The 25254-nt window shown below is 44.0% G+C and overlaps 2 protein-coding genes across 3 annotated transcripts in view; both read left to right on the forward strand.

Annotated features, from left to right (window-relative positions):
- The first annotated feature begins 1164 nt into the window (after positions 1 to 1164).
- On the forward strand, positions 1165 to 14109 carry NPM1 (nucleophosmin 1). 2 transcript variants are annotated; one of them, XM_025270842.2, is made up of 11 exons: positions 1165 to 1332; positions 3111 to 3190; positions 3748 to 3867; positions 4159 to 4252; positions 4455 to 4561; positions 4657 to 4727; positions 8174 to 8228; positions 8583 to 8666; positions 9403 to 9504; positions 11268 to 11342; positions 13757 to 14109. In XM_025270842.2, the coding sequence occupies exons 1-11, from the start codon at positions 1275 to 1277 to the stop codon at positions 13793 to 13795; spliced, it is 885 nt and encodes a 294-aa protein (XP_025126627.1). In that variant the 5' UTR covers positions 1165 to 1274; the 3' UTR covers positions 13796 to 14109. The 2 variants fall into 2 exon arrangements, with proteins under 2 accessions (XP_025126627.1, XP_025126628.1); XM_025270843.2 differs by lacking the exons at positions 11268 to 11342; positions 13757 to 14109 and adding an exon at positions 10512 to 10832.
- An 8567-nt stretch (positions 14110 to 22676) lies between these two features.
- FGF18 (fibroblast growth factor 18) overlaps positions 22677 to 25254 on the forward strand; it is a 35772-nt gene continuing 33194 nt past the window's right edge. The window contains exons 1-2 of the mRNA XM_006053701.4: positions 22677 to 22860; positions 23032 to 23068. Coding sequence (XP_006053763.1) covers positions 22829 to 22860; positions 23032 to 23068 — 69 coding nt within the window. The 5' untranslated portion in view covers positions 22677 to 22828. The remainder of the gene's footprint in view (positions 22861 to 23031; positions 23069 to 25254) is intronic.

Here is a 25254-nt window from a genome sequence, read left to right on the forward strand (position 1 = left end):
CACTGCCTCAGACCCTCATACAATGAGGGTCTCATATATGCACCCTCATATAATCTTGCGAGCTGTTTTAGATGGATGTTACTATTGAACTTGGAGCTAGAGAACCCTCACTTGTTTGGGCACCGGCTGGTTTCCTTGTTTGAGAAGTGGGGATAGTCACCCATATCTCACAGAACCTTACAGACTCGACGTGTCCGAGTCTTTGCGACCCTTTGGACTGCAGCTCGCCAGGCTCCCTTATCCCTGGGATTTCCCACAGAAAAGCACTAGAATGGGTTTCCATTTCCTACGCCAAGGGATCGTCCTGACCCAGGGATCGAACCGGCGTCTCCTGAGTTGCAGGCAGATTCTTAACCCTGAGCCTTCGGGGAATAGCAGTTTAAAACCTTCCATCTGGAGAAATCACTCAGGCTTGGTTCCTGCCCTGCTAGTGAGGAATAGACCGATTTGTCCCTTTTTGCCTCCAAAGGACATAATGAGGAAGAACAACTAAGGAGATGTTTCTTCAGAAAGGACAGGGCGATTAATAACAGTTGAATCAGAGTGGCCAGCAGCTACATCTTTTCTCTCCAACAGATAATATTCCATAGGTCACTGTACGTGGAACCTCAAGCTTTAACTTTGGGGAAACAATGAATTCTGAGCCCAGGTCTTCAGGCAAGTCAAATAGAAACCCGCAGTGGTTATGCCTGTGTGGAGGCCTGCGAGGCACGAGGGGATGGAGAAAGGTGAATGGAGCCGCTCTCCGACCCACAACCAGCTCGCCGTCCAATACTTCTCGCTCTCCAGTACCTAACACAGCTCAGCGCTGCCGGCGCCATTTTGCTGGGTGGGCTGCGCAGGCTTTTGGCGCAAGGCCCGCGCGCCAGAGCCGGAGAGGACGTGGAAGGCTTGAAGGAGGGGATCGCGCACTACCCGCGGAAGCACGCCTGCGCACCGGCCGCAGCTGCTGCGGAGGGGTGGGGCCGGGGTACAAGTGCGCGTGCTCGGTGGGAGCCCGCGGAGTACCTGGAGGAGGTGGGGGTCGAGGTAGAAAGGAGTGAGGTTGAAGAGCGCTTGCGCGCGAGAGCGACCGGGAGGGGCGGGTGCATCGGAGCACGCGCGCGGAAACGGGACTTGAGGAACTCTCGCGAGATCTCCTGGGTGCTATATATGTACGCGGGGAGCCCGCGTCCTTTCCCTGGTGTGATTCCGTCCTGCGCGGCTGCTGGTTCCAATAGTAGTCGTTTAATTCCGTCCGGCTTCTCTCCCACATAAGTGCGTGCAGCCAACCCATGGAGGATTCAATGGACATGGACATGAGCCCCTTGAGGCCCCAGAACTATCTTTTCGGTAACTGCTGGGGGGTTGGAGCGAGGCCGCGGAGGGCCTGGAGGCTTTGATGGGGGGGTGGAATCATGTTGAGGCCTGGGTTGGCGGAGAAAACTAAGCAGGCTGGAGGTCTGAGGGAGTCGGAAGCGAGCTGCCAGGATCCTCCAGCCTGAGGGATGGGGATCCAGGAGAGTCGAGCCGGCAGCACGGAGAGGGTGGGAAGGAGGGGCGGCCTGAAGGCTGGGGCATGAGCGGTCGGGGCCTAGGGCCTGAAGTAACCTGGGGGCGACCGGTTGAGAGTTTGGCGTTAGCTGGCATGGTAGAACTCCGGCTACAGTTATTCTGGGGGCTTTGTGAGTTGGTAGGCTTCTGATGCCGGGCGGGTGCCTGATGCTGGTCTCCGGGTTGGTGGTGCAGGAGGTTGTGTGGTTTCGGGGTGTGAGGCCTGAGCCTCCTTTCCTAACGAGAAGATGGATTGAGCATGGCGTTGTCGTCGGGCCTCAGGGTCAGGAGCTGTGGGGCCAAGACTCGGTCCCGGTGCCTCGGCCGGTTGCACGGGGAGGGGAGGCGCGGCCCGGCCGGGCTTGAGGAGGCCGCGACCGCTGGGAGCACGTGGTTGCCACGTGGTTGGGAGGAGGGGGTGTGGGAGCTACATCCGGGGCTTTCTGGTGTCTTGTCGCCCCCGAGCCCGGCGAACTCAGGGCTTAATTGAGGCTGGTGGGCGGGAAATGTTAGGTGAAGTGGTTGGTACCGCCAGGACTCTGGAGGTCTTTGTTCAGAGCTTAACATCTATGTTGGTAGTACTCGTTTAGAGAATCCTTTTTCTAATTTCACCGCGCCCACTTTACAGATGTGGTACCGAACTTAGAAGCGGCTTAAGGAAAATTAGACGACGCTTGCTTCCAGAACTATTGCATTACAAATGATTTGGGGCGGTAGAGGGAGACCAGCGAAGGCAGCCTTCTGTAAGGGTTTGGGGATTTCCCTCTCATGCACAGTGTACCACACTAAGGGTCTTGGTTTTTCAGTCTCACTGAACTTAATTGTTGAAGCCATTTCCTTGTGTCAGGCTTTGAGGCATCTCTTCCAGTAACTATTAGATGGTAATTATTTAATTCTGATGGTATTTCAAATAACTGCCTATTCATGAATGGTAGTAGTACCATGCACTATATACGTTAAGTCTTTTATTCCTAGCATTTTGAAAAACTAGCTTTTCGGATCTATTTCTATCAAAATTTTTATGTTAACTCTATTGGAAATATCCTTAACATATTTCCATGTTTTAACTTACAAGCAGAATTTAATGTACATAATTTCTGACACCTCAAAAGTGGAATGTTGACCCCTATAAGGAGTTTAATTCTACATTTGTAGTTTTCCTGCTACAAATACAAGCTGTTGATGTAGGTGTTTGTGTAACTCTTGGCACTTCTAAATTTGGTTGGCACTTTTCTTGGGAATTTTGGTAGGTAATCAACTTTTTTAAATAGTGGGATTTTATCAGCAGTGTTAGGATGGGTTTCAATTCCAGCTTTACTAAATTTTTGATCCTATTTCTGAGACTATGTAGTTGAGAATTAAATAGTGTAGGGGGAAAGTGGAATTTATAACGCTCTGTATGGATTTTATTTGATGTTGATAAACTTGTGTTCAAGAAATCCAGGGAGTGGTACCTCTTCCCTTTTGGTAGCTAGAATAGTAAAAATTCCTTTATAAGTTAACTCTTTAGTTACACACACTGAAGTTTCAGTGTTATTTTTCTCCTTGTTACAGTTGGTTTTGTTCTTAATTTACAGGTTGTGAACTAAAGGCTGACAGAGATTATCACTTCAAGGTGGATAATGATGAAAATGAGCACCAGTTATCTTTAAGAACGGTACTTAAACTTTTCAAAATAAATTACATAACCTTTCTTGATTTCAGCCTCTTAGTTGTTATTACTTAAGTGTGCCTTAATACTTTATAATAGTGTTTTTCTGAGATATTGTACATACTTGATTTTCTAAATGTGTGTGACAGGAAACTTGGCCTCTTTACCACTTACTTGGCAATTGTAAAGTCCAGTCACACTCTTGAGCTCTGCTTATTTGTGTACTTCGCTTCTTCAGTTGGATTAAAAAGCCTTTTAAGAGAGTGATAGATACAGATATTACTGTGTTCCCCACAGACAGCCTACAACCTAACTTGTCAGTGTCTAGTAAATGTTAGGTGACTTATGCTTTGCATATGTGATGACATAAACATCTGTGTTATCAAATGTGTTTTTCTGTTTAGATTTACTGAATCTTAGTCACATAAAACTTGAAGACAGCATTGTGCCCAAGTCAGTTTCTCTGGTCAGTGGTAATAATGAAAGGTTGTAATTGTCTGCTTTTAAAAACAACTAGCTTGAGGGGCTTAGAGAAAGTTGAAGCTCTGTTTTTCTCTTTACAGGTCAGTTTAGGGGCTGGAGCAAAGGATGAGTTACACGTTGTTGAAGCAGAGGCGATGAATTATGAAGGCAGTCCAATTAAAGTAACACTGGCAACTTTGAAAATGTCTGTACAGCCAACGGTAAGGGCGCGTTAGGACTTTTAGTCTAATTTTGTCTGATTAGGTTTTGTTCCAATTCTGTCGCATTAAGGTGGCTATCATTTAGGTTATTCTTCTGTCACTGGGGTGACTGATAACTCTTGAACATGGTGGTAGCTGCTTGTTCATGAAAAAACAGGCTCACTGATTTGTTCATTTGGCTGATGGGTTTGCTTGTTCAGAAACATTTTAAAGTTACGAACAGATTTCATACCAAACATGTAACGTTTTATTTTTTTCCACAATATTTAATGGTTTATAATTTCTTTTTAGGTTTCTCTTGGGGGCTTTGAAATTACACCACCTGTGGTCTTACGGTTGAAGTGTGGCTCAGGGCCTGTGCATATCAGTGGGCAGCACTTAGTAGGTATGTTACACTGTTTATTCTTTTTAATGCAGTTGTTTTGTTCCCAATTTGGACTTTATAAAGTATGTTTAGTTCTGGTGCTACTGTCTGTAATAGGTTCAAGTGGGAACCTAGTAATTTATAACTAGAAAAGCAGTGTTTTTTTTCCCTGAGTTCTTGCTGTTGAGTTTTAGTAGTGGCTAATAAAAGAAATTTATTTTAGCCGTGGAGGAAGATGCAGAGTCAGAAGAAGAGGAGGAGGAGGAGGTGAAACTCCTAAGTATATCTGGAAAGCGTTCTGCCCCTGGAAGTGGTAGCAAGGTTCCCCAGGTATGGATGTAATTTACTACACATAATGTATTCTTGCTTTTAGTTCAGTAGTTTGGATAAACACTTATGCGTGTATGTCCAATTGTTTTTTAAAGAAAAAAGTGAAGCTTGCTGCTGATGAAGATGAAGATGATGATGACGATGACGATGATGATGATGATGAAGAGTAAGTAGTAAGCCCTTAGAAACTTGACCTAGTCCTATGGGAGTGGTTATGAAAACCATTTATCAAAATCATCATGTGGGATTAAGTAACTGTTTTACACAAGAGGTGAATGGTCAGTGGTTGTCAGTTTGTGTTAAAGGATGAGGTATGTAGCATTTTCTAAATATATTTGACTCGGTTCCTTTTTTTTCCCCGAGGAGGATTTAGTGGATACATTACTGTATGCTGAGTCTGCTGTATTTTATTACTGTACAGTAATAAATGGGTTAGGCCTAAAAAGAATCTGAATAGCTCCAGCTGTATACATTTTGTAAGTTGTCACATGATGATTTTTTTCTCCATAAAGTATTTTGGCCCATGGTTGTCTGGTCCTTAGGAGGGAATTAGATTCTAAAAGGGAGAAGGGTTTTATTGGAGAGTTTAATGATTGTAAACAAGATTTGATATGTTTGTTAACTAGGTTGGACTATGGTAAAGTTACAAACATGCTATGGAATAAAATGCTAGTCATAATCAGTCTTTCCTAATAGCAATATAAAAACATGTTACTATTGGATGTTTAATTGCCTGTCAGCTTTGTTCTTGAGTTCTCATGTTGGTGCATATATACTGAAACCAACTGAAATTGGAATCTAAGACAGACTCTGAGAGAACATGCGCTAATGAAAAATTAAATCTGCAAATCAGATTTTCAGTAACCTCAACTAGCCAAGCTGGTAGTTATTTAAAAAGGTCTTTGAGCATGATAATGAAAGCAGAAAATAGGAAATTTTAAATTAAATGTTTAAGTTCTAAGTTACCTGCATATCACACAACAAACACAGTATAGTTGGTGTTTGTTGTTACTTGATTATTCTTGGGCTTTCTGTCTTTAAAAGGGGTCATTCCTGATGCAACTACCATGTAAGTAGTTGGTCTTCTTGTCTTCCATGTCTCCTTTAAGTTTTCCTTAGTTAGTTGATCAGGGAGGAATGAATAGTGTAGATGGTAACCAGGTCCAAATCAGGAAGATTTTTAGTAAAAGGGAGAAAAGTATATAGTCAGATACATGAGTAAGTAGAGGCAGTTAATAGATCCATTGAGGGTACCAAGTTTCCGATTCTGTTGGTTAGGAGACAGTGATCATTGGGTCCTGTTTTGGGGGTGGAAAGGGTATGGTGTGGGGTTGGTTGACTTGCTGTTGATGTAAGCAAGAAAAGCTGAAGACCATTTAGTACATTAAAAGTTTAATATGGCCAACACAACACTGTTAACTATATTCCAGTATAAAAAGTTTAAAAGTTACGGTTTACAAATGCAGCCTTGGTAGACTGTTGTTACTCTGAGGGGCCCAGGGAACTGTAACAGGTAACACTACTCTAAGGACAGTTTTTGGGGCCCGGAAAGTGTTAGGTACTCAAGCCTGGTTGACCTGGGCCCCTGTTGGGCAAGAGTGGCCATTCTCCAAGTGGCCCGTGCTTAGGGCTGGGTCCTGATGCTCCTTGGGCTGTACTTCCTTCCAAGTTCTGGGTTTTCCCACAGGAGCCAGGTCAAGTGAGCGGGTGGTGGAGACTGTTCTGGTTCTGCATTGAGGTGGCAACGGGAAAAGTGGGGTTCTCCAGAAAACACGCCGTCTCCACCTGTTCTCTTAGGCAATGTTCTGATAAGTGAAGCTGCTTACAGTACTGTAGTGGCTGTAGACAAACCATTGTCGTCTTACGTTTCATTGTGGAGTAGCACGTGTAGGTTTTGTGTGCTAGGGCCAAAAGTGATAAAAATCACTGATAAAAGTCACTTAAAAGATTTTATATGCTTTTAGTGTAAATTATATGGTACTTCATGCAGTTAACACAGCAGATGTTTTTCTCTGGTATTGGAAAAGAGGTGTTTCTTTGGTTGAACGTAGATAAAGTAGTCTTACTTTTGAGACTATATAATACTCAGTTTGTGAGGTAATTAAAATTTCAAGCAATTCCACTATTTCCTGTTTCAGACTTGTGGACTTCTCTAATAATTGGATTCCACCCCCCACCCGCTAGTTTGCACATTGAGAGTGTACAATTCTGTAGTTTATGGTATATGCCCAGTTGGGCAGCCAGTTTCAGAACATTTCATCACCTCAGAAGAAACCAAGGTATAACCCCTCATTTTCTCCAGCTCTAGTCAATCACTAATACACTTTTTTTTTTTTAGATTGGTCTGTTTTGGATATTTCATATAAGTGGAATCATAATATGTGCCCTTTTCTGCTGGTTGGTTTCACTGAGCCTCAGTATTTTTAAGATTCACCTTTGTAGCTGTGCCAGTACTTGTTTTATATTATTGAGCTATAAGAACTTTTGTATGTTTTGGAAACAATCCCTTAGACTTTACAAATGTTTTCTCCCATCCCATGTATTGTCTTCTCTGTGTGACAGTCCTTTACAGAAAAGTTTTTTACTTTCATAAAGTCCAGTTAATTTTATTATTTGTGATTTTGGTGTCAAACCTAAGAAACCATTCCAGTTTTATAGTTTTGGCTCCTGTTTGATCTTTCATCCATTTGAATTTTGTGAGACAGGAGCCAGTTACTGAACACCCAGCAGTCCTAGCACCATTTGTGAAAGATCTTACCCCATTGACTGGTCTTCCCCCCTTTTTGAAAATAGTTACTATGCTTACATAGTTTTGTGTCTGGACCCTTCAGTTCCATGTCTGTCCTACCACTAGTAAAACATTCTGATTTCTGTTGCTTTGTAGTTTTTATACACCTTAGTTTGTAATTACTTAACATGAATGCTCCAACATTGTTCTTTCTCAGGTTCATTTTGGCTTCCTTGAGCTTCAATGTTAGTTTTAAGATCAGTTTCTATGGAGAAGCCACCTAGGATTCTTTTAGGGATTGTGTTAAATCTGTAAATTAATTTGGGGAGTTGCCATCTTAGTATTTACTGGTCCATGAATGTGGGATGTTGCTATTTTAATTTCTTTAACCCTATTTTCATTTTTCAAAATCTATTTTCAGTTGTAAAAAATAACACTCTACCATCTTAACTATTTTAAGTGTGCAGTTTAGTAGTTTTAATCATAATGACATTTTGTTTAACAGCTTCAGCTCATCTTGTAATACTAAAAACCGTAACCGCTGAATAAAAAGTCCCTATTTCCACCTTTCCCCTGGCAGCCACCCATCTTCTGGTTTCTGTAGAGTGATGGCTTTAGGTAAACCTCAAATTAGTGGAATCACAGAGTATTTTTGTCTTGTGACTGTCTTGACTGTCTCACTGAGTGTAATGTCCGTAAGGTTCATCCATGTGCTGCGTTTGACAGGATTTCCCTTAAGGATTGTGCTTTTAGTTCTTTTGTCAACCCTCAAAAGTTTGATTAGCTTTGATTGACTAAACTTGTAGGTTCATCCACTTTCTAGATAAGCTTTCTAGATTTGTTGAGTACATTGAATAAGTAATAAGCACTTACTTCATTTGTAGTGATGATGATGACGATTTTGATGAGGAAGTTGAAGAAAAAGCTCCAGTAAAGAAAGTAAGTAAGATACAGTAATTTAAGATTGTTTGAAATAGTTAATAACAAAAGGTGGGGATTTTTTGATGCCATTGTCTGATGGTTATCAAAAGTTGTCATAGAAGATGCTGATCTCCTACTTAAAATTGCTCTTGAGTAGGGCTGTTTTGGAAACATTCCTAATAGTGAAGAATTAACTTGTTTTCTTTGTGTAGTAGTAGCCTTCTCTCCATTAGCCCTTTTGTGAAAATGATTATTTTATCTTAACCTGACTGCTGCTTTTACATGGTTTGGGGCAGTTTAAATTTGCAGTAAGTCTGTTCTGTAGGGAGGGGCATTGATTAAGATTAATGTGATGAATTTAATTAATTGCAGTCTGTACGAGATACTCCAGCCAAAAATGCACAAAAATCGAACCAAAATGGAAAAGACTCAAAACCGTCAACACCAAGATCAAAAGTAAGTGGTAACGTACATACTGATGCAAGCTTCATTGAAGTAGTTAGGTTCTACTGCTCTCATAAAATTTGGTAGGTCTTTGGAGAATGACTTTAGGGTGTCAAAAGAGCTAAAATGTGCTTATTTTGTTGGCATTCATCCTATACTGGACAGTTGACCCTTGAACAACAGTTTTAAACGGCATGGGTCCATTCATCATGGGTTTAAGTGGTAAACACTCCAGTAGTGCACCCGTGGTTGGTTCAGCCTGGACGCAGCGGGGTCGCGGGTGGGAGGGCTGACAGTAAGCTAGCAGTACGCATATTACTGACCGTGGTCATCTGCTGACATTCACAGGTCAACTGTATATTGCGGCTGGCTTTCTCAGAAGGGAGAAAGCCAACAAAGATTTCTGTGATACTGTGTTTTTTAAGGGTTCTTGCTTATTTATAAAAGGTATATTTATCACATAAGGCAGTTTCTCACAGCTGGCTGCATATTGGGAGATTTTCTCTTAAGTTCTGTGGAATGGGCCCCAGACATAAAACTGTAATACTTTTTATTCATTCTTGGGTGCCTTCTAGTTTCTTATTCGTTTCGTAAGGAATAATTTAAGGGCAAAAAAATTGTTCAGATGAAATAATTTATACTAGTAACTCAACTCTGGTGTATACACACTTTTTTACAGTAAAGGATTTTAGAATTTTATTCATTGAGAAAATCCAGATACTGTGTTGAAATTTACTTTTTCTTCCAGGGTCAAGAATCCTTCAAAAAACAGGAAAAAACACCTAAAACACCGAAAGGACCTAGCTCTGTAGAAGACATTAAAGCAAAAATGCAAGCAAGTATAGAAAAAGTGAGTAAAATAATATTCCTTAAACTTTCTGGGGATTGGAACACGACTGTTTCTCATTTTTTAATCCTAATATACCTGCCCTTTTGTGGTGTGAAATTTTCTCAAAAATGGCTTACTAGTTTATAATCTCTGGTGATTTTTTTTTTTTGTATATTTAAATTTACATATGTTTTATTTTCCATTATAAAAGGAATACAAGTAAGTTGATTGTAAGATATATTCTGACTTTAGATGTTAAATTAGACCATGTCCCATTGCCTGTTCTGTTCATAAGATGCCACAGTACCAGCAGAGGGCGTATGAGTCTTCTAAAATTGCAAACAGCTGGGAATGTAGTCTGGTTGTTACTGGTTTTTTTTTTTTCAATTACTCACTTTTGACTAGTCAGAAACATTCTTCAACAAATGAATTATTTCTTTTTGCCTTTTTCACCAAGGTATCACCAGTCAGTACATGTGATACTTGAATATTTGAATGACAAACATGTTTACATTTAGTTATCTTTTGTCTTAAATAGTGGCCACATGTGAGAAAAAGATTAGCTTTTGTTCTACTTGCTTGATTTGGAGTTGGGCGAATCTACATTTCATGGACTTTAGTGAACTCTGGAGTATGGCATAATTGATTTAAATGCCTTGAAACATATTTGAGAGGAACCTTTAAAATTCTATGAACAATATTAATATTCTTAGACCACATTTATTGAAAATAAATGTAGAATTGAGAGGAAAAGTTAATGACTCCTTTTCCCTTAATTTCTCTATGCCTTCTAGGTTCTGCAAGGCTTCAGTAGATTTCCTTTCCTTATGCAGTTATGAGTCAGTTGGAAAACTAACATTTTAGAACCAAAATGTATTTCTTGACTTTGTTTCAGTACTGCTGTAAACCTTTTAGCCTTCCTGGTATCACTGCTGTGTTTTTATCCTTTGCATACAGTGCTAGACTGACAATTTAGATATCCTCCCCCTCAATTTTAATATGGTCCTATCTCCTTGATTTAATTGCAGGCGCATTGAACAGCCCTGGGCACTACTGATAAATTAAGCCCAAAGATGGGGAGAGGAAAAGGAGAGACACATATAGTCCAAACTGAGTATCATCAACAATCCAGACTGAAGTCTTCTATTTTAATCTCAATCCCCTTTCCTGATTGGCCGCCCACCCACACCCCTTCCAACACCCCTTCCAGGCTGGAAGCAATCAATTGATCTCCTAAAACACTTTGCCTGCTGTGATTCAGTGAACCTTATACTTTGCTTTCTATTTGTGCAGTTGCCTCACCTCTGACCATGTATTTCCCTAGCTGCTCAATAAATATTTGAATCAAATAACAGATGTGGCAGTAATTTAAAAGTGTAAATTAAAGTGAGGTTTATTTTATAAGTGATAAGGCAGTTTAGAATTCACCACACCTGAAATTCCTTTATCTTCCTAAAATGCATAGAAGATTTCAGGTTAACAGTTTTTGTCACTTGTGTATATGATACTCAAAGGGGCTATATGTTTTTTAGAGTGGCTGGGAGTGGGTGGGTGGAAGTCAGAAACTTATTCTGTATGGAAGACCTAGGTCCTAATACGCTCTGCAAGTGTCTTTCTAGGCTTTTTTAAAAAAGGATTTATTCGGTATTAAAAGATTTGAAAGGACAAGGAATGATCACAAATAATCCCATGTAATAAATAGCACGCAAATCTTTGAGGAATTTCATAATGATCTCCCTCAAAAAATGCTTCTATACTTAGCCTTAATGCTTTTGTCTCCATAGGGTGGTTCCCTTCCCAAAGTGGAAGCCAAGTTTATCAATTATGTGAAGAATTGTTTCCGGATGACTGACCAGGAGGTAACTGAACTTTCTGGAGACATGACCAAATCCAGAATTTTTATTGTGATTTATTATGGTTGTTTAGTCTCTTTAGGTATTGGCTTCTTTTAAAAGGTTCCTAACCACAGACAATACTTCAGATTAAATACATGGAAACTCTTAAGAATTTAGTTGGCAAAAACTGAGAAGATAACTTTTTTAGTACATTTTTCCCAGCTTTTATATAGTTGGTAAATTATTTCTTGGTTACTGAACTCAGTTTGCTTTTGGTACTATGTTGGCTAAGGAAATGAGCTGTGGTTTTCCTTGCTGCTCCATTTGGCTTCTTGGGGCAGTCTGGTCTTTTTGCTTTCTTACGAGTTGGCAGAGATGATTTTCTCCATAGATGTTATGGGAAGTACATGTTGCTGAAATAGACCTAAGTGTAAAATCTGGAAGCAGGAAGCCAAATTGTACTCAATATATTGATTTAGATTTTGTATTTCTTAATATGAAGGTATTTTGTCAGTAAAAGAAAAATCATGCATTTATTTTTAGTGTCTTCTGGTTGACGACTCAGGTTGTAAAGGAAAATGTAAAAGCTGTTAGACAAGGTTGCTAGGCATTGTGTACATACAGGACATGGTTCTGTGTTGTTTTTGTCAGGACTCCCTCAATCTCCTGTGTTCAGCTTTCTTCAGTAAATTAAGAAATTTGTTATTAGAGCTCTTTTTCTGCCACAGTATTTAGTACTTAGATCACTTAATGGCAACACTTTTTCTCAGGTTTGAAAGCCTTTCAGTGATTTAATATTCTTTACGTGAGTTCAGCCTTCATTGCCATGGCCTTGAGATGATCAGATTGAATCTTTTTGATTCTTTTGGTTGCTATTCTGTCTTTATGTATATTTGAATTCCAGAATGCCAGTGTATATTCTGTGAATTTTCTGAATAGCGGGCATTTTAGTAAAAATAAAAGCCCTTTTAAAATGGTGCAGTAGATAATTATTAATTCAGTGTTGAAAATCATGGCAAGTGAGATATATAAATTACCATCTGTAACTGGTAAGCATAAGAAATACATAATTTAAGCTAATACCAAAGGAGGTGGTGAAATATAATTTTTGATTAAGAAAAATGCACATGAAGATAAGAGTTGAAATTGCAAAGGCCTTCCAAATAGTATAATACCAGTCTTGTAGCTGAAATGACTGAACTCACTGCTATCAGAAGGATTTTCTGACTTCAAAACTGAAAGCATATTTTGAAGTGCCAAGATGAAATTCCTGTAATAATGAAAAATATGATAACTCACTTCACTATTAATGGAAATTACCAAAACACTGATGGCATCACATTTTTATTGCATAGTTGCAGATATGAATAATCACAGTGTATAAAATACCTTACATTGCTTGTGCAGTTTTTTCTTTCAAGTTGCTTGTGAGAATTAAGCTAATAAAATCTAGATGGGACCTGAGAAATAGCAACCTTTTGCAGAAACTCTTGAATTAGACTTAAGAAAATGTACTACCTTTTGAGGAAATAATTGCAGATAAAAGATTTGCTGAATGTTTGTATAAAGGTGTAAACAGTATTTGGTCAAAGTTGAAGCATGAATTATTCTGAGGTCAGTATTCTCTATAAAGCAGGTCAAGGAACATCTGATAACCTTTTGACTTTTTCAAATACTATGAAATAGTTCGATACTTGTATTTAACTTAATGATTAGAGAATGACATGATATTCAGTTCCTGTTGATTTGAAGCACTGCAGTATTAGTTTTCAGGAATGGAAAGACAAGTCATGAAAGATGGCTTTATGTGTTTAAACTGGAAGAGCTTGTCTGAGTAACTAATAAGGCAGAACATGTTATATATACTGCCTCATATGCCTTCTCATTAATAAAATTGGATGTGACCACTCTAGAAACTTCCAGTGTACCAAGATAAAAGCCTAACTAAGGAATTTGTAAGCAAATTGTGTAAAAACAAGGAACTGTTAAGATATCATGGAAATATAATTAAAGAGAGATAAAGGAGGCTATAACTGGTATATTTACATAGCTTATTTCAGGTAAATGTAATTTTTTAGTATGTGTCCCATGTACGGGTGCATGTTTTTCTCTGAATTTGGCCCTACAGAAGGTGGCATTGAGGCAACATTGACCAAACTAGTCTTGATTTCCTTAGCTAAATGTCTAAGCTGTTAAGTGTATATTAGTATGAAAGTGACTTTGCCTACAAGAATCATGCGATTTTATGTTCAAATTGAAGTATTTGAAATTAAATTACAAGTTTCCTTGAAATCAGTTATTAATTAACTAGAGTGAACCTTTTTGGTGGTGGAATGAAAAATAGTTATTTTGAATTGTACAAAGAGACGAGGTTTAATTTATTGGTGTCTATGAAGTGTTGTGGTTTTTCAACCACATTTCTTTTTTTTTTTTTCCAGGCTATTCAAGATCTCTGGCAGTGGAGGAAGTCTCTTTAAGAAAATAGTTTAAACAGTTTGTTAAAAATTTTCCGTCTTATTTCATTTCTGTAACAGTTGATATCTGGCTGTCCTTTTTATAATGCAGAGTGAGAACTTTCCCTACCGTGTCTGATAAATGTTGTCCACGTTCCATTGCCAAGAATGTGTTGTCCAAAATGCCTGTTTAGTTTTTAAAGATGGAACTCCACCCTTCGCTTGGTTGTAAGTATGTATGGAATGTTACGATAGGAACAGTAGCAGTGGTGGTCAGACAGATGGAATGGTGGGGAGACAATACACATGTGAAATAAACTCAGTATTTTAATAAAGGAGCCCTGTTTCTCTTTCTATTATCCTCTTTATACTTTGTTAAAGAAATACATTCACAGAATCAAATGTTCAGACCTTCCTACCACCCAACCTAGCCTTTCACTCCCAAAGAAAATCTGGCATGTCAAATACCCTGCAGCGGCCTTCTCAGCCTGGCTTCTCCTGTGTGAACCGGAACAGAAAATGCTTTCTCTGGCTATCTTTTCAGTTTATCCAAAATAGTACATAACATATTTGAGATTCTTGGGGGAGGATAATTTATTGCATGTAGTGGTTACACTAGAGCATTTGGGGACTAATGCTTAGAACCCCTTTAACTGTCTTGGCAAGATTCAGTTGCATGACAGGGCAGGTTTCCCCTTCTACCTGTTTTGCCGTCGTGTATCCTCCAGTAGCTTCTAAGATTGCTTTATTGATGCTGTTCTGGAGTTTTTATGTCTTGCAGTCTTCTGGACCCTGGGTGGACTGTGGGTCTAGTCTCGAGACTCAGGTGTTTTCTTGGGAGGTTTAAGCCTCCTACTAAACTCCCATCCATTCTTAGGCCTTCTGTATGATTCTTTGTTTACCCTCATTCCTTTTTGTTTAAACTTGGAGAGAGACTTTATTTTCTGTCTTCAAATTTGTGTTTTCTTTTTTTAATTTCCAAATGTTCTTCCTTGGTTCTTGCGATGTAGTATCTAGAGTTTGAAAAAGACCTTTCTTATCCATGCATTGTTTACTCATTACCCTGCTCACTCCCAGCCTATTAATTTTATATTTTATATTGATTAGAAGGGTGGTACTTGATGACTGGGTTCTAGTTGCAGATTATTTTGATGGAAGTCTGAAGATACTAGCTTTTGGTAGTTTTCCAGAGTAGATTAATTTTGGAGGGTGGGAAAAAACACTGGGGTAGTACTGTCTTGTCTAATCTGTTTCCAAGTGTTAGGTTTCTCTTCTAGTCATGTACGTTGTGATTTTCTTCATCAGTTATTCAGTTATATCCGAATAAGCCATGTCTGCCCTTGTAGCTCCTGTCTTTATTTTAATGGAGGCATGAGATGGTAAGTGTTAAGTGTTCTTTATTGAAATCACATCCATTTTAAAAGATGTTTAGGTACTTCAGATTTAAAAGATGATCTGCTTTAAATTGATAGTAAAATCCCAAATCACTTAGCCATCCTGTGTTGAAAAATTGCTGGTGTAGTGTTTTTTTATTACCCTTTATAGGAGTGTTAGGTAATTACTGGTATTAGTTAACATGTTCAGAAGTAGAAGTATGCTTGCTGATAGTAATGTCTGAAATTTTTATTGAGTTGTGTTGTGTAGAAGTTAAACATTTGGTTTACCTGATGGGCACTTCTGTGGCAGGGAACCTAAAGAACTTCCCACCATTCTGAGGGAAAGTGGTTGGCCTTACTGATTGTTCTGTTCTTAGCTTATTCTGAGGGAAAGCAGTTGGCCTTATTGTTCTGTTCTTAGCTTATTAAATACAGCTAATCAGATCTAGAGGGCTGCTGTTTTTTGAAAGGACAGGAATTAAAGATTCCCTGTGCCTCAGAAGTCTGATAGTGCTAGCTATTAGATATCAGCCAATTAAACATAATAGTAATCTGGAAGTTAAATTACTGCTCCTCCCAGGCTTAGGAAATCTCTTTTAAAGACACTGACTTCCCTTTGTTCTGTATAAACTACTTAGTGAAATTGGTCATAAATCATTATTGGTATAAATGCTAAAAATAAGTATAGTTAAGGGAAATCCTATAGACAGGAGTTTGGTGGGCTCCTTTGTCCATGGGGTCGCAGAGTCAGACACAGCTGAGTACATGCAGCCAACTACAGAAAACAACTTAATTTTTGTACTTTTAAATCTCTACTGTACTGCCTCTACCTAATTTTGAAAAACATTTAATGTTTTCATTTACCAATTTTGAGAATGATGGTTGATGTCTTAGCGTACCTGAAAGTAACAAGTGTTCTGAATTCAAATTTTTTGTAACTTGTATTTTTTCAAAACTTTAAAAAAATTTTTTGTTGACATATAGTTGATTTAGAATGTTGTGTTACTCTGCTGTACAGCAGAATGATTCAGTTTATACACATATAGACAATTCTTTTAAAACATGTTTTCCATTATGATTAATCCCAGGAATATATTAAATATAGGACCTTGTTGTTTATACATTCTATGTGTATTTTGCATTTTCTAACACCAAATTCCTAGTCCATCCCTCCCCTACCTGCCTTCCATTTGGCAACCACGGCTGTTCTGCTTCTGTTTCACAGATAGGACCATTTGTGCTGTATTTTAGATTCCACATAGAAGTGCTACATGGCATTTGTCTTTCTCTTTCTGACTTAGTATGGTAATCTGTAGTTGGGTCCATGTTGGTGCAAATGGCATTATTTCATTCTTTTTTTTAAATGGCTGAGTAATGCTCAATTCTCTCCTCACCCTCTCCAGTGTTTATAGACTTAAATGATATCTACTGAATTCAGGTTTAAATACTTTATCTCAGACCTTTATCTCTTCCACAGAGCTTTGGTTCCTTATCTTAAAAGTGGCATTTAGAGATCACAGCCTGGGTGGGAGTTGATGGTTCATTAATACTGAGCTTATATTGTATAGCAGACTTAACCTGGATGATCAGATCAGACCCTTTGCAAAAAGAACATTTTTGAGTATTAGGAGGGCAAAGATAACACTTGTCTGCAGGAAGCTTCTCTTTTTGATACCTTTTCGTTTTTATATCTTTAGGTCATGGGTGAGAACTCTACAGTTACCTTCAAACCTGAACCAGAGGACAAAATAGGTTAATAAGGGAGGCTATTCAAGACCTGTCCAAATTACTGGATCATACATATAATAAAATGAGGTTTATAGTCCTGTGTAAAACTTATAAAAGCTATTTAGTTAATGGGGAGGGGATTGTGTATACATTGTCAGGATAGGGCTGTTTTTGTTTGCAATTATCTAAGAAAAGGTTAAGAGTCACAAAATTAAAGGTTAGTGGTCTGGGCTGTGGAGATACAGGGTTAAAGTTACTGCAGAAAGTCTAAGGCTACCCTCTAGCCAGATCTTAACAAAAGAACCAGTTGCTCCCTGACTCATGAACTTGGCAGTAGACATCCCATTTTAATGCTGTGAAAGTTCCAAGAGCTGATCTAGAGAAAATTTTACAGCTGCATCTGTGCTAAGGGTCTACTTTTCTCACTGAGCTACTTGATCCTCTTGAAGACTTGAGGCTGTGTTTGTCCTATTTTCTTAGGCTGAAAGTTCTCTCATCTTTGTCTCCAAAATATATTCTATAGACTCCCTGAATTTTTTGATTCTTAGGTTTGGAAAGGTGGAAAATGAATTCTCTGTCCCAGAGCATCTAAGTGCTTAGGGTTAAACAGCAGGCAGAACACTTAACTGCCCTCCAGGGGTTCCTTTCCATTGGGCGAGCAGCCTACATACATTCTCAACTACCCTTGAGACAACCAGCGAAGTTTTGCCGATGAGATCTGCTCAGAAAGTTGCAAACTTGCTAGCCTAGAGCTGGGAATTTGAATGTACGTGTGTGTGTCCAACTCCCCAACACCAAACCAGCACACGGCCACCTGGTCTCAGCTACCATAACTAGCTGGACTAGTAACAGTGCTTTCATTGGCCTCCTTAAGGCCACTGTCAATACGATGTATCCGTGCTGCATTAAGCTTGTTAAAAACAGACTGGACTTCGGCCCTTACTTACCAAGCCTTTGTTAAATTGACAAACAAATGGGCAAATCCACATTGAGTACTGAAAATGTTAGTTGTGTCCAACTCGGCAACTTTATGGACTGTAGCCTGCCAGGCTGCTCTGTCCATGGGATTCTCCAGGCAAGAAACTGGAGTGGGTGCCCTTTTCTCCTCCAGGGGATCTTACTGACGCAGGGACTGAACCCTGGTCCCCCACAGTGCAGGCAGATTCTGTACCATCTGAGCCACCAGGGAGGCCACTGAGTCTTGGTTGGCAATAAAAAGGAGCAGTACTGATAACAGCAACCAGATGGGACTTGCAGGTAGTTCAGAGGGTAAGACTCTACAATGCAGAGGGCACGGGTTTGATGACTGGTCAGGGAACTGGGGTACCACAGCTGCATGGTGCAGCCAAAAAAGACAGGAGTGAGGATGAATCTCAGGCATGCTGAGCAAAAGAAGCCAGATAGCCAGACACAGAAGAGCAGGTACTGTGTATGGATGCACTTATGTGAAACTGGAATCTAGTGCCAGCAGATGAATGGTAACTTGAGACTAGGGATGGGTGTGGGGAGATTGCTCAAGAAAGGTGTTTACAGATGTATAAACACTTGTTGAACTCCAAGCATTTAAAAGTTGTACATAAATAGTGCCTTAAAAGGCCTTTTGAAGGCTTGTTGACTTAAAGCCACTGCCTAAAAGTTGAGAGATGTTACATTCGATGGGAATTTTTAGGACTTCAAGCCTGGGAGACAGCGTCTCAAGTGACAGAACTGTTCGGAGGAGGTGGGTGGAGGATTCAGGTTATACAGAAGTTTGCAACAAAGCAGGTAGTCTGAAAGTCAAAAGTGTTTCTGTGAATTAAAACCAGATACCTCAAGGAATTTAGCGCTTTTCTATATATGGGGAAATGCAAGAGTCTGGGCTCATTGGAATCATGCCTTACATATGCATCTGGGCTATCTGGGGCCAGTAACCTGCCTTTTTCAAGCTCACTGTAGGGAGTTGGCTACAGCCTGGTGGCTGCTGGATCGGAAGTGTTGTTCTTCCTGGTTGCCTAAGGGGCTCAAATTCACATTTGGAGAGCCAAAGTCGCTCATCACTGTGACATCCTGATTACTGATTGGGCAGGAAATACTCCACTTCTCAGGCTTCTGATAGGTACCTACCCCCTTTTCACCCTCTTGGAACTCTTGGCTAACTCGCACCCATCCTTTTCCCACTTGAAGTTTCCCTGGAATACTTTGCATGGCTGGCTTTCCCACCTTTGGGTCTTAGCCAAAGTATTGTTAATTGGTGCTCTCTATCCCATTGTTTTCCTTCAAAGTACTATTAAGCTTGAATTTATCTCTGGGCTTATTTGCTTATTGCTTGTCTTGGTAGAAGTGAAGTCCTTTTTAAAGCAAAGGCTTTGTCTGCCTTCTCCCAGGGCCTGATGCAATAAATAGTGATTGAATAAATTGGAGAGAAGTGACTACCAAACTAGTGACCCATATTGCTACATGAACACGTCAAATTTGAATAGAAAAAGCTCATTTAAGATTCATTTGTATGGTAAATCAATAGGTTTGAAGGTGTGAATGATGGGGAAAGGGAAGGATATAAAAATTTGATCTGGAGTAGGAAAATTCTTTTCAATAAATTGAGAATGATCCTGCTTTCCTGCTTCGTGAACAAAAAACAATGAGATAGTAACCTGAAAACCCTGATCAGGATTATTAAATAATAACTAAAACCTTTGAAACCTTCATTGTGAGCCAGGCCAAGTGATCTCATTTGGTAACTCACAGCAACTCAACACTTGTTGCTGTTCTTAGATGTGGAAGATGTGGCTTGTAGATGAGGAAGCTTATAGGAATTTATAAGTAAGTGTTGGAGGCAATACTCAAAGCCAGGACCTCTAACTCTTGAGTTTACGCTCTTACTCAGAACGTCTCTTCAAGTCAGTCCTATTTGTAAGTGTTAGTCGCTCAGTCGTGCCTGGCTCTTTCCGACCCCATGGACTGCAGCCCACCAGGCTCCTCTGTCCATGAGATTTTCCAGGTAAGGACATACTGGGGTGGGTTTCCATTTCCTTCTCCAGGGGATCGTCCCAACCCAGGGATTGAACCCAGATCTGCACTGCAGGCAGATTCTTTACTGACTGAGCTACAAGGGAAGCCCAATCCTATTCGGGTGACAACTTTGTGAAATCAACAAACACTATCTGAGCCTTAAAAAAAAACTGCAAGCATTTTAGAATATGAGTGATGTACTCATTTCATTCAAAAGGAATAGAAAATAGTATGGAAGTGTTGATTCTTAGCCAGGAGATGCTTCAAACACCCCACTTTAGCAGGCAGTAGGCCAGAACTACCTCTTAACTGGTCTCTCAGAGGTCTTAATAAAGTAAGATCAAGCACCTGGTGATGTCACAGGACCCAAGGGGAGCATTTCTGTCCATCTCTTTTGTGGTTGGTCGTTGCATGCTATCTTGGGATTTACCAGCTCTAGCAATGAGAATGTCTTAAGTAAATTCAGCCCAGTGCTTCAAACAAGAACTTTCTGCATCACCCATCGTCTGGCTTTGAAAGGGTTTTCTGCACTTGCGTTCAGTGCTGAAGCAGAGGCTGTTTAAGATAGCCTCAGCTTTGGGCTTCCCTGGTGGTTCAGTGGTGAAGAATCCGCCTGCCAGTGTAGGAGACATGGGTTTGATCCCTGATCTGGGAAGATCCCAGATGTTTTGGAGCAATTAAGCCCTTGTGCCACAACGACTGAGCCTGTGCTCTAGAGCTGGGGACCTGCAGCTGCTGAGCCTGTGTGCCTAGAGCCTGAGCTCCGCAACAAGAGAAGACACTGCTGTGAGGAGCCTGCACACCTCAACTAGAGAGTAGCCCCTGTGTGCTGCTACCAGAGAAAGCCTGAGCAGCAACAAAGACCCAGCTCAGCCAACAAGAAACCCATATAAAAAAAAAACCAGAGTATCTTAAAAAAAAAAAAAAAAAAAAAAGCCTCAGCTTTGAAAGGGAACTTAAAGCAGCTTGCAGGGAGGCAGGGAGGCCTGATAGCCAGAACAACTGTTGATATTTATATAGGAAGTATTACTGTTGGACAGCGCCTGTAGCAACCCCCTCCAGTGTTATTGCCTGGAGAATCCCTTGGACAGAGGAGCTTGTCAGGCTACAGTCCATGGGGTTGCAAAGAGTAGGACATTACTGAGCGATTAAGCACAAGCACACCTCAGTTTCACTGTAAGTGAAAACCACAGTGAACATAGAAAACCATCAATCATGGCACAACCATGGCACATAATCAATGACACAAGGAAATTTTTAACCAAATAGTCTGGATTCCTGAATTTTGCTTTTTGAGCTTATTCAGTTGCTTTCCTACTATGACTAAGTAGAGCCTGGCTGTCTGGAGCTTCAGACAGTGCGAGGCACTTACGTGTGATAAGAACACCTACATTCTGAGGTTGGTGGGAAGGACAGGAGTGATGCCTCTGAGGAAGCAGAGGGGCTAAGAAGACATGCTCTCAGAAGGGACCTGGTTAAAAGAGTCAAACTGCTTAGTATGCAAAGAAGAGCAAATCTCAGCCTAGAGGCCAGAAGAGGGCCTGGAGTGGTCGCTGACCAGAGTCCTGCTGGCTCCTCCCGGGCCTGTATAGCCTGCCCGGGCTGGGCTGCAGTGAAGCCTTGGGGACGCTAGGTGGCAGCCGTGCGTTTCCAAAGGTGGCTCGCCCATCAGAGAGCCCAGCTCGGAACCAACCCCTGAGCCCTGGAAGGGGGTGGGTGGGGGGCGTAAGAGAAACCCTCAATGCCCCCTCCCTTTCAACGGCAGGGACGGAGATTAGAAGGGGGTTCACTCAGGGTGGCCAGCCTTCCCAGAGGGATCTGGGACACGCCACGGTCCTCTGTGGACTCACAGGGTGGGTAAAAGAGACCCCCCCTTACGTGGAGCCGCCCCGAGGGTGAGGGAGAGACCCGCCCTCTCCCTGCTCCCCACTCAGGCGCTGGTGGGTTTGAGTGCGAGGACGAATGTGGGTGAGGAAGGACATTCTGCACCTAACTGAGTTCTGGGGGACCGCAGCCGTGGCAGATCTGGCAGCCTTTGCGCCGTGGCGCGGGTCATTGCGCCCAGGCGCGGAATTTCGACGGCTCCCAGCGCTCATCAGCTCCAGCCTCGCGGGCTCTGCCCCTTCGGAGCTGCCGGTGCCGTCGCCGAGAGTCTGAGCGCCTCCCTCCAAGCCGGAGCGCCAGAAGAGGAGGCGGCAGTGGAGAGGCCGCGGCAGGCCCGCAAGCCGACAGGGCCGCCTTTGATGTGGGCGCGGCGCACCCAGGCGAGCTGAGCGCCCGTCCGGCCGCGCCCCGAGGGGGGAGCCCCCGGGCCCCGCATCCTCATTGTGCCGGCTCGGGCCCGGGCCCGCCCCCGGCCCCCCGCCCCCTCGCCGCCCGCGCGTAGAAAACGCCCCGGCCGCCGCCAGTGGTGGGAGGCGGCGATGCGCACGGCCGGAGAGACGCGGAGGAGGAGACATGAGCCGGCAGGCGCCCAGACGGAGCGGCCGTGACGCGTTCGTGCTGCCGCCGCGCGCCCCGGCCCCGGAGCGCTGACCCCTGGCCCCGCGCAGCCCCACGCCCCGCCTGGAGAGTGCGCCCCAGCTTCCAGACCCTCCGCGCATGCTGCCCCCGGAGTGAGTCGGGCAGCCAGCCTCCCGCGGACGCCCGGACGGCCGGCCGGCCGGCAGAGAGCCAGGTTCCTCGCACCGGCGGGTGCCTCCTGCCCAGCGGCGGCCGCCTCGCAGCCCCCGCGCCAGCCCGGAGGGCGCAGCGCTCGGGAGGAGCCGCGCGGGGCGCTGATGCCGCAGGGCGCGCCGCGGAGCGCCCCGGAGCAGCAGAGTCTGCAGCAGCAGCAGCCGGCGAGGAGGGAGCAGCAGCAGCGGCGGCGGCGGCGGCGGCGGCGGCGGAGGCGCCCGGTCCCGGCCGCGCGAAGGGGACATGTGCAGGCTGGGCTAGGAGCCGCCGCCTCCCCCCCCGCCCAGCGATGTATTCAGCGCCCTCCGCCTGCACTTGCCTGTAAGCGCCCGCGCTCGGGGCTGCCCACCCTGACCGGACGTCTGTCCGCGTGCCTGTGGCTCTGCCCGCCCCGCCGTTCTTTTGACTTTGCGGCTGCGTATCTGTCTGTCTGTGCGCGCGTTTCCCTCCCTCCAGTCCCAATGACCTCCTCTCCCTCTCTCTCCCCCGCAGGTGTTTACACTTCCTGCTGCTGTGCTTCCAGGTACAGGTACGTGGGCTCCTGACTCTGACCTTCCCTCTGCACCCACCTGCCCCTGCCTCTGGGTACGCGTCGGTCCCCTTCCCCCGGGCCGCGCCCCCTCCCTGGGCCCCACCCCTCCTGGGCGTGGAACCGTGCACCTGTTCCCAGGGCGCCGAAGGGCGGCTCCGCGTGCGCCCAGCGCGGGCGGGGAACCGGCCAAGGGCAAGGGGTTCTGTTGCTGGACTCAGGCTGGCGCGGACCCAGTCCGCTTCGGCTGGGAGGAGACCCTCGTAGCCGGAGGGCTTAGTCGCCACAATGTGCCGGGCTCCGAGCCCCTCGGCCCCGGTGAAGAGTTAGGACGGAGGGATTTTCTCTGCCAACCGTCCCTTCACCATCTCCGCTCGCTCTTCCAAACAAAAAGGCTCCTTTCAACCGAGTAGATTCCGAGTCCAGGGAGAAAGCTTCAGTTGTAAATTACTCTGTGGTTTCAGAGGCGTTTGCAGCATTGAGGGAGAGAGATGTGGAGCTAGGAGGGGAGACGGGGGAGAGGGCGCAGAGCGCGGCACCTGAGCCGAGGGACCCTTGCCTGCTAGGCGGCTCCGGAACGGGCCGCGCTTCGCACACCCTCGCCCAAGGTGGTGCAGCCCTCGGCTGCTTCCACGCCTCGCTCCCCGCTCGCTCACTCTCCTGAATCAGAAGAGGGCTTGGCGCTCAGCCTGGAAAGCACTTGCTAAAATCTGATCTGTTACTTCAGCAGCTTTCAGACTCGGGAAGGTCTTGGCACGCAGACAGTTGGAACGCTGGTGCTTCCAAAGCCGTGGAAATGAAGGAAGAGGGTTGAGGTGGGGGGGTGGCGGGAGGGAAAGAGAAGAGGGACTGAAGGAGCCGACTTCGGCGCCGATTAGAACCAGACCAGGCTGCCTCAGCTTGGGGTGGGAGGGTGCGCGGAGGAAAAGGGACTAGAAAGTGCCAGCTGCCCTAGCCCCCCACCCACCTGAGCTCTGAGGGAGGGGCCCTCGGGGGAGCTGGCCTGGGGCCAGAAGAGACTGTCTGCCCCTGAAGGCAGGTGTCCTCCTAGGGCTAGAGAGTATGCTTAGGCCATGGTTTTCTGGATTCTTGAGGTGCCCTGGGGGAGCCCCGAGCAGGGAAAACGGCGGTTCTCCCAGGTGTGGGTGTTCTGCGCCTTTGGGCCAGCGGTGGTGCAGAGGGTGGTGCCCTAGCGTAGTGGCTGTGGTGAAGGGTCTGCGTGTCTCCCCCCCCCTCCCCAGTAGAGAGGTTACCATCAAGATGGACTTCGAGCTGCGGGCAGCTAGTTGGGACTGCGGGCAGGAAGCACGGATGGGCAGACTGATGGGTTCTTTCCTTCTGTTGGCCAGGCTGGGGTCCCCGGTGACTCTTTGAATCAATACAACTGGAGTCAGTAACTTAAGACTGGCTGTTTGCCAAGCAGATGTGACCCTATGTGGTGGCGGGGGCGGTGTGGGGAATGGCTGGTGTCAGAGAGAGAGGCCAGTGCCTGGCATGGCCTGCCTGGTTTGCAGCTGAGTCCCCAGGCAGAGGGCAAGCCCCAGGGTCACTGCAGGGAACTGCTTGTCCGACCTGGGTGAGAGCCCTTCCCCAGTGTCCTGAGCCTGGGGACGGGGACAATGAAATGGGCGTGAGGTAGAGAGAGATGGTTTCAGACCTTGTTGCCCAAGCCTCTTGTTGTTTGCTGCCTCTTGATCCTTGAAGCGGGGTCCAGGAGGGGATGCTCTGTGGTCTTTGTGTTTGCTGGGAGAATGTAAGGGAGGGAAGCTGCACTCTGCATCCCGCCTTCACGTCCTGACTAGAGCTAGAGCCAGCCTTTGCGGGGAAGAAGCTGGGGTGGCCCGTCCGGGTTAAGTCTTCAAGCAGGTGAAGGAGCCTTCCTCCTCTCCCCTCCCCTCACTGCCCTACCTCTCCCCTTTGCAGTCTTTCCCCTTCTAAACTGCCTTAGGTCTGACTAATGTTTTTAACTCATGGTCCATGTACCCTTGGGATGTCTAAGGATGGGATTATGGGGAAGGGGTTTGAAACAGTGTTCAAAATGGTGCCCAAATATGCAGTGTCTGAGAGAGTGTTCTCAGCTCCCCATGGATTTTGGAAAGCACCCATGATGGCTGAAAGATAAAGCAACACTACCCTAGGGAGTTACAGACAAGGTTGGCAGGTGCAAATCCTCCTTTATGCTCTGG

The sequence above is a fragment of the Bubalus bubalis genome, chromosome 19, assembly GCF_019923935.1.
Source record: "Bubalus bubalis isolate 160015118507 breed Murrah chromosome 19, NDDB_SH_1, whole genome shotgun sequence".
Classification (NCBI taxonomy): domain Eukaryota; kingdom Metazoa; phylum Chordata; class Mammalia; order Artiodactyla; family Bovidae; genus Bubalus; species Bubalus bubalis.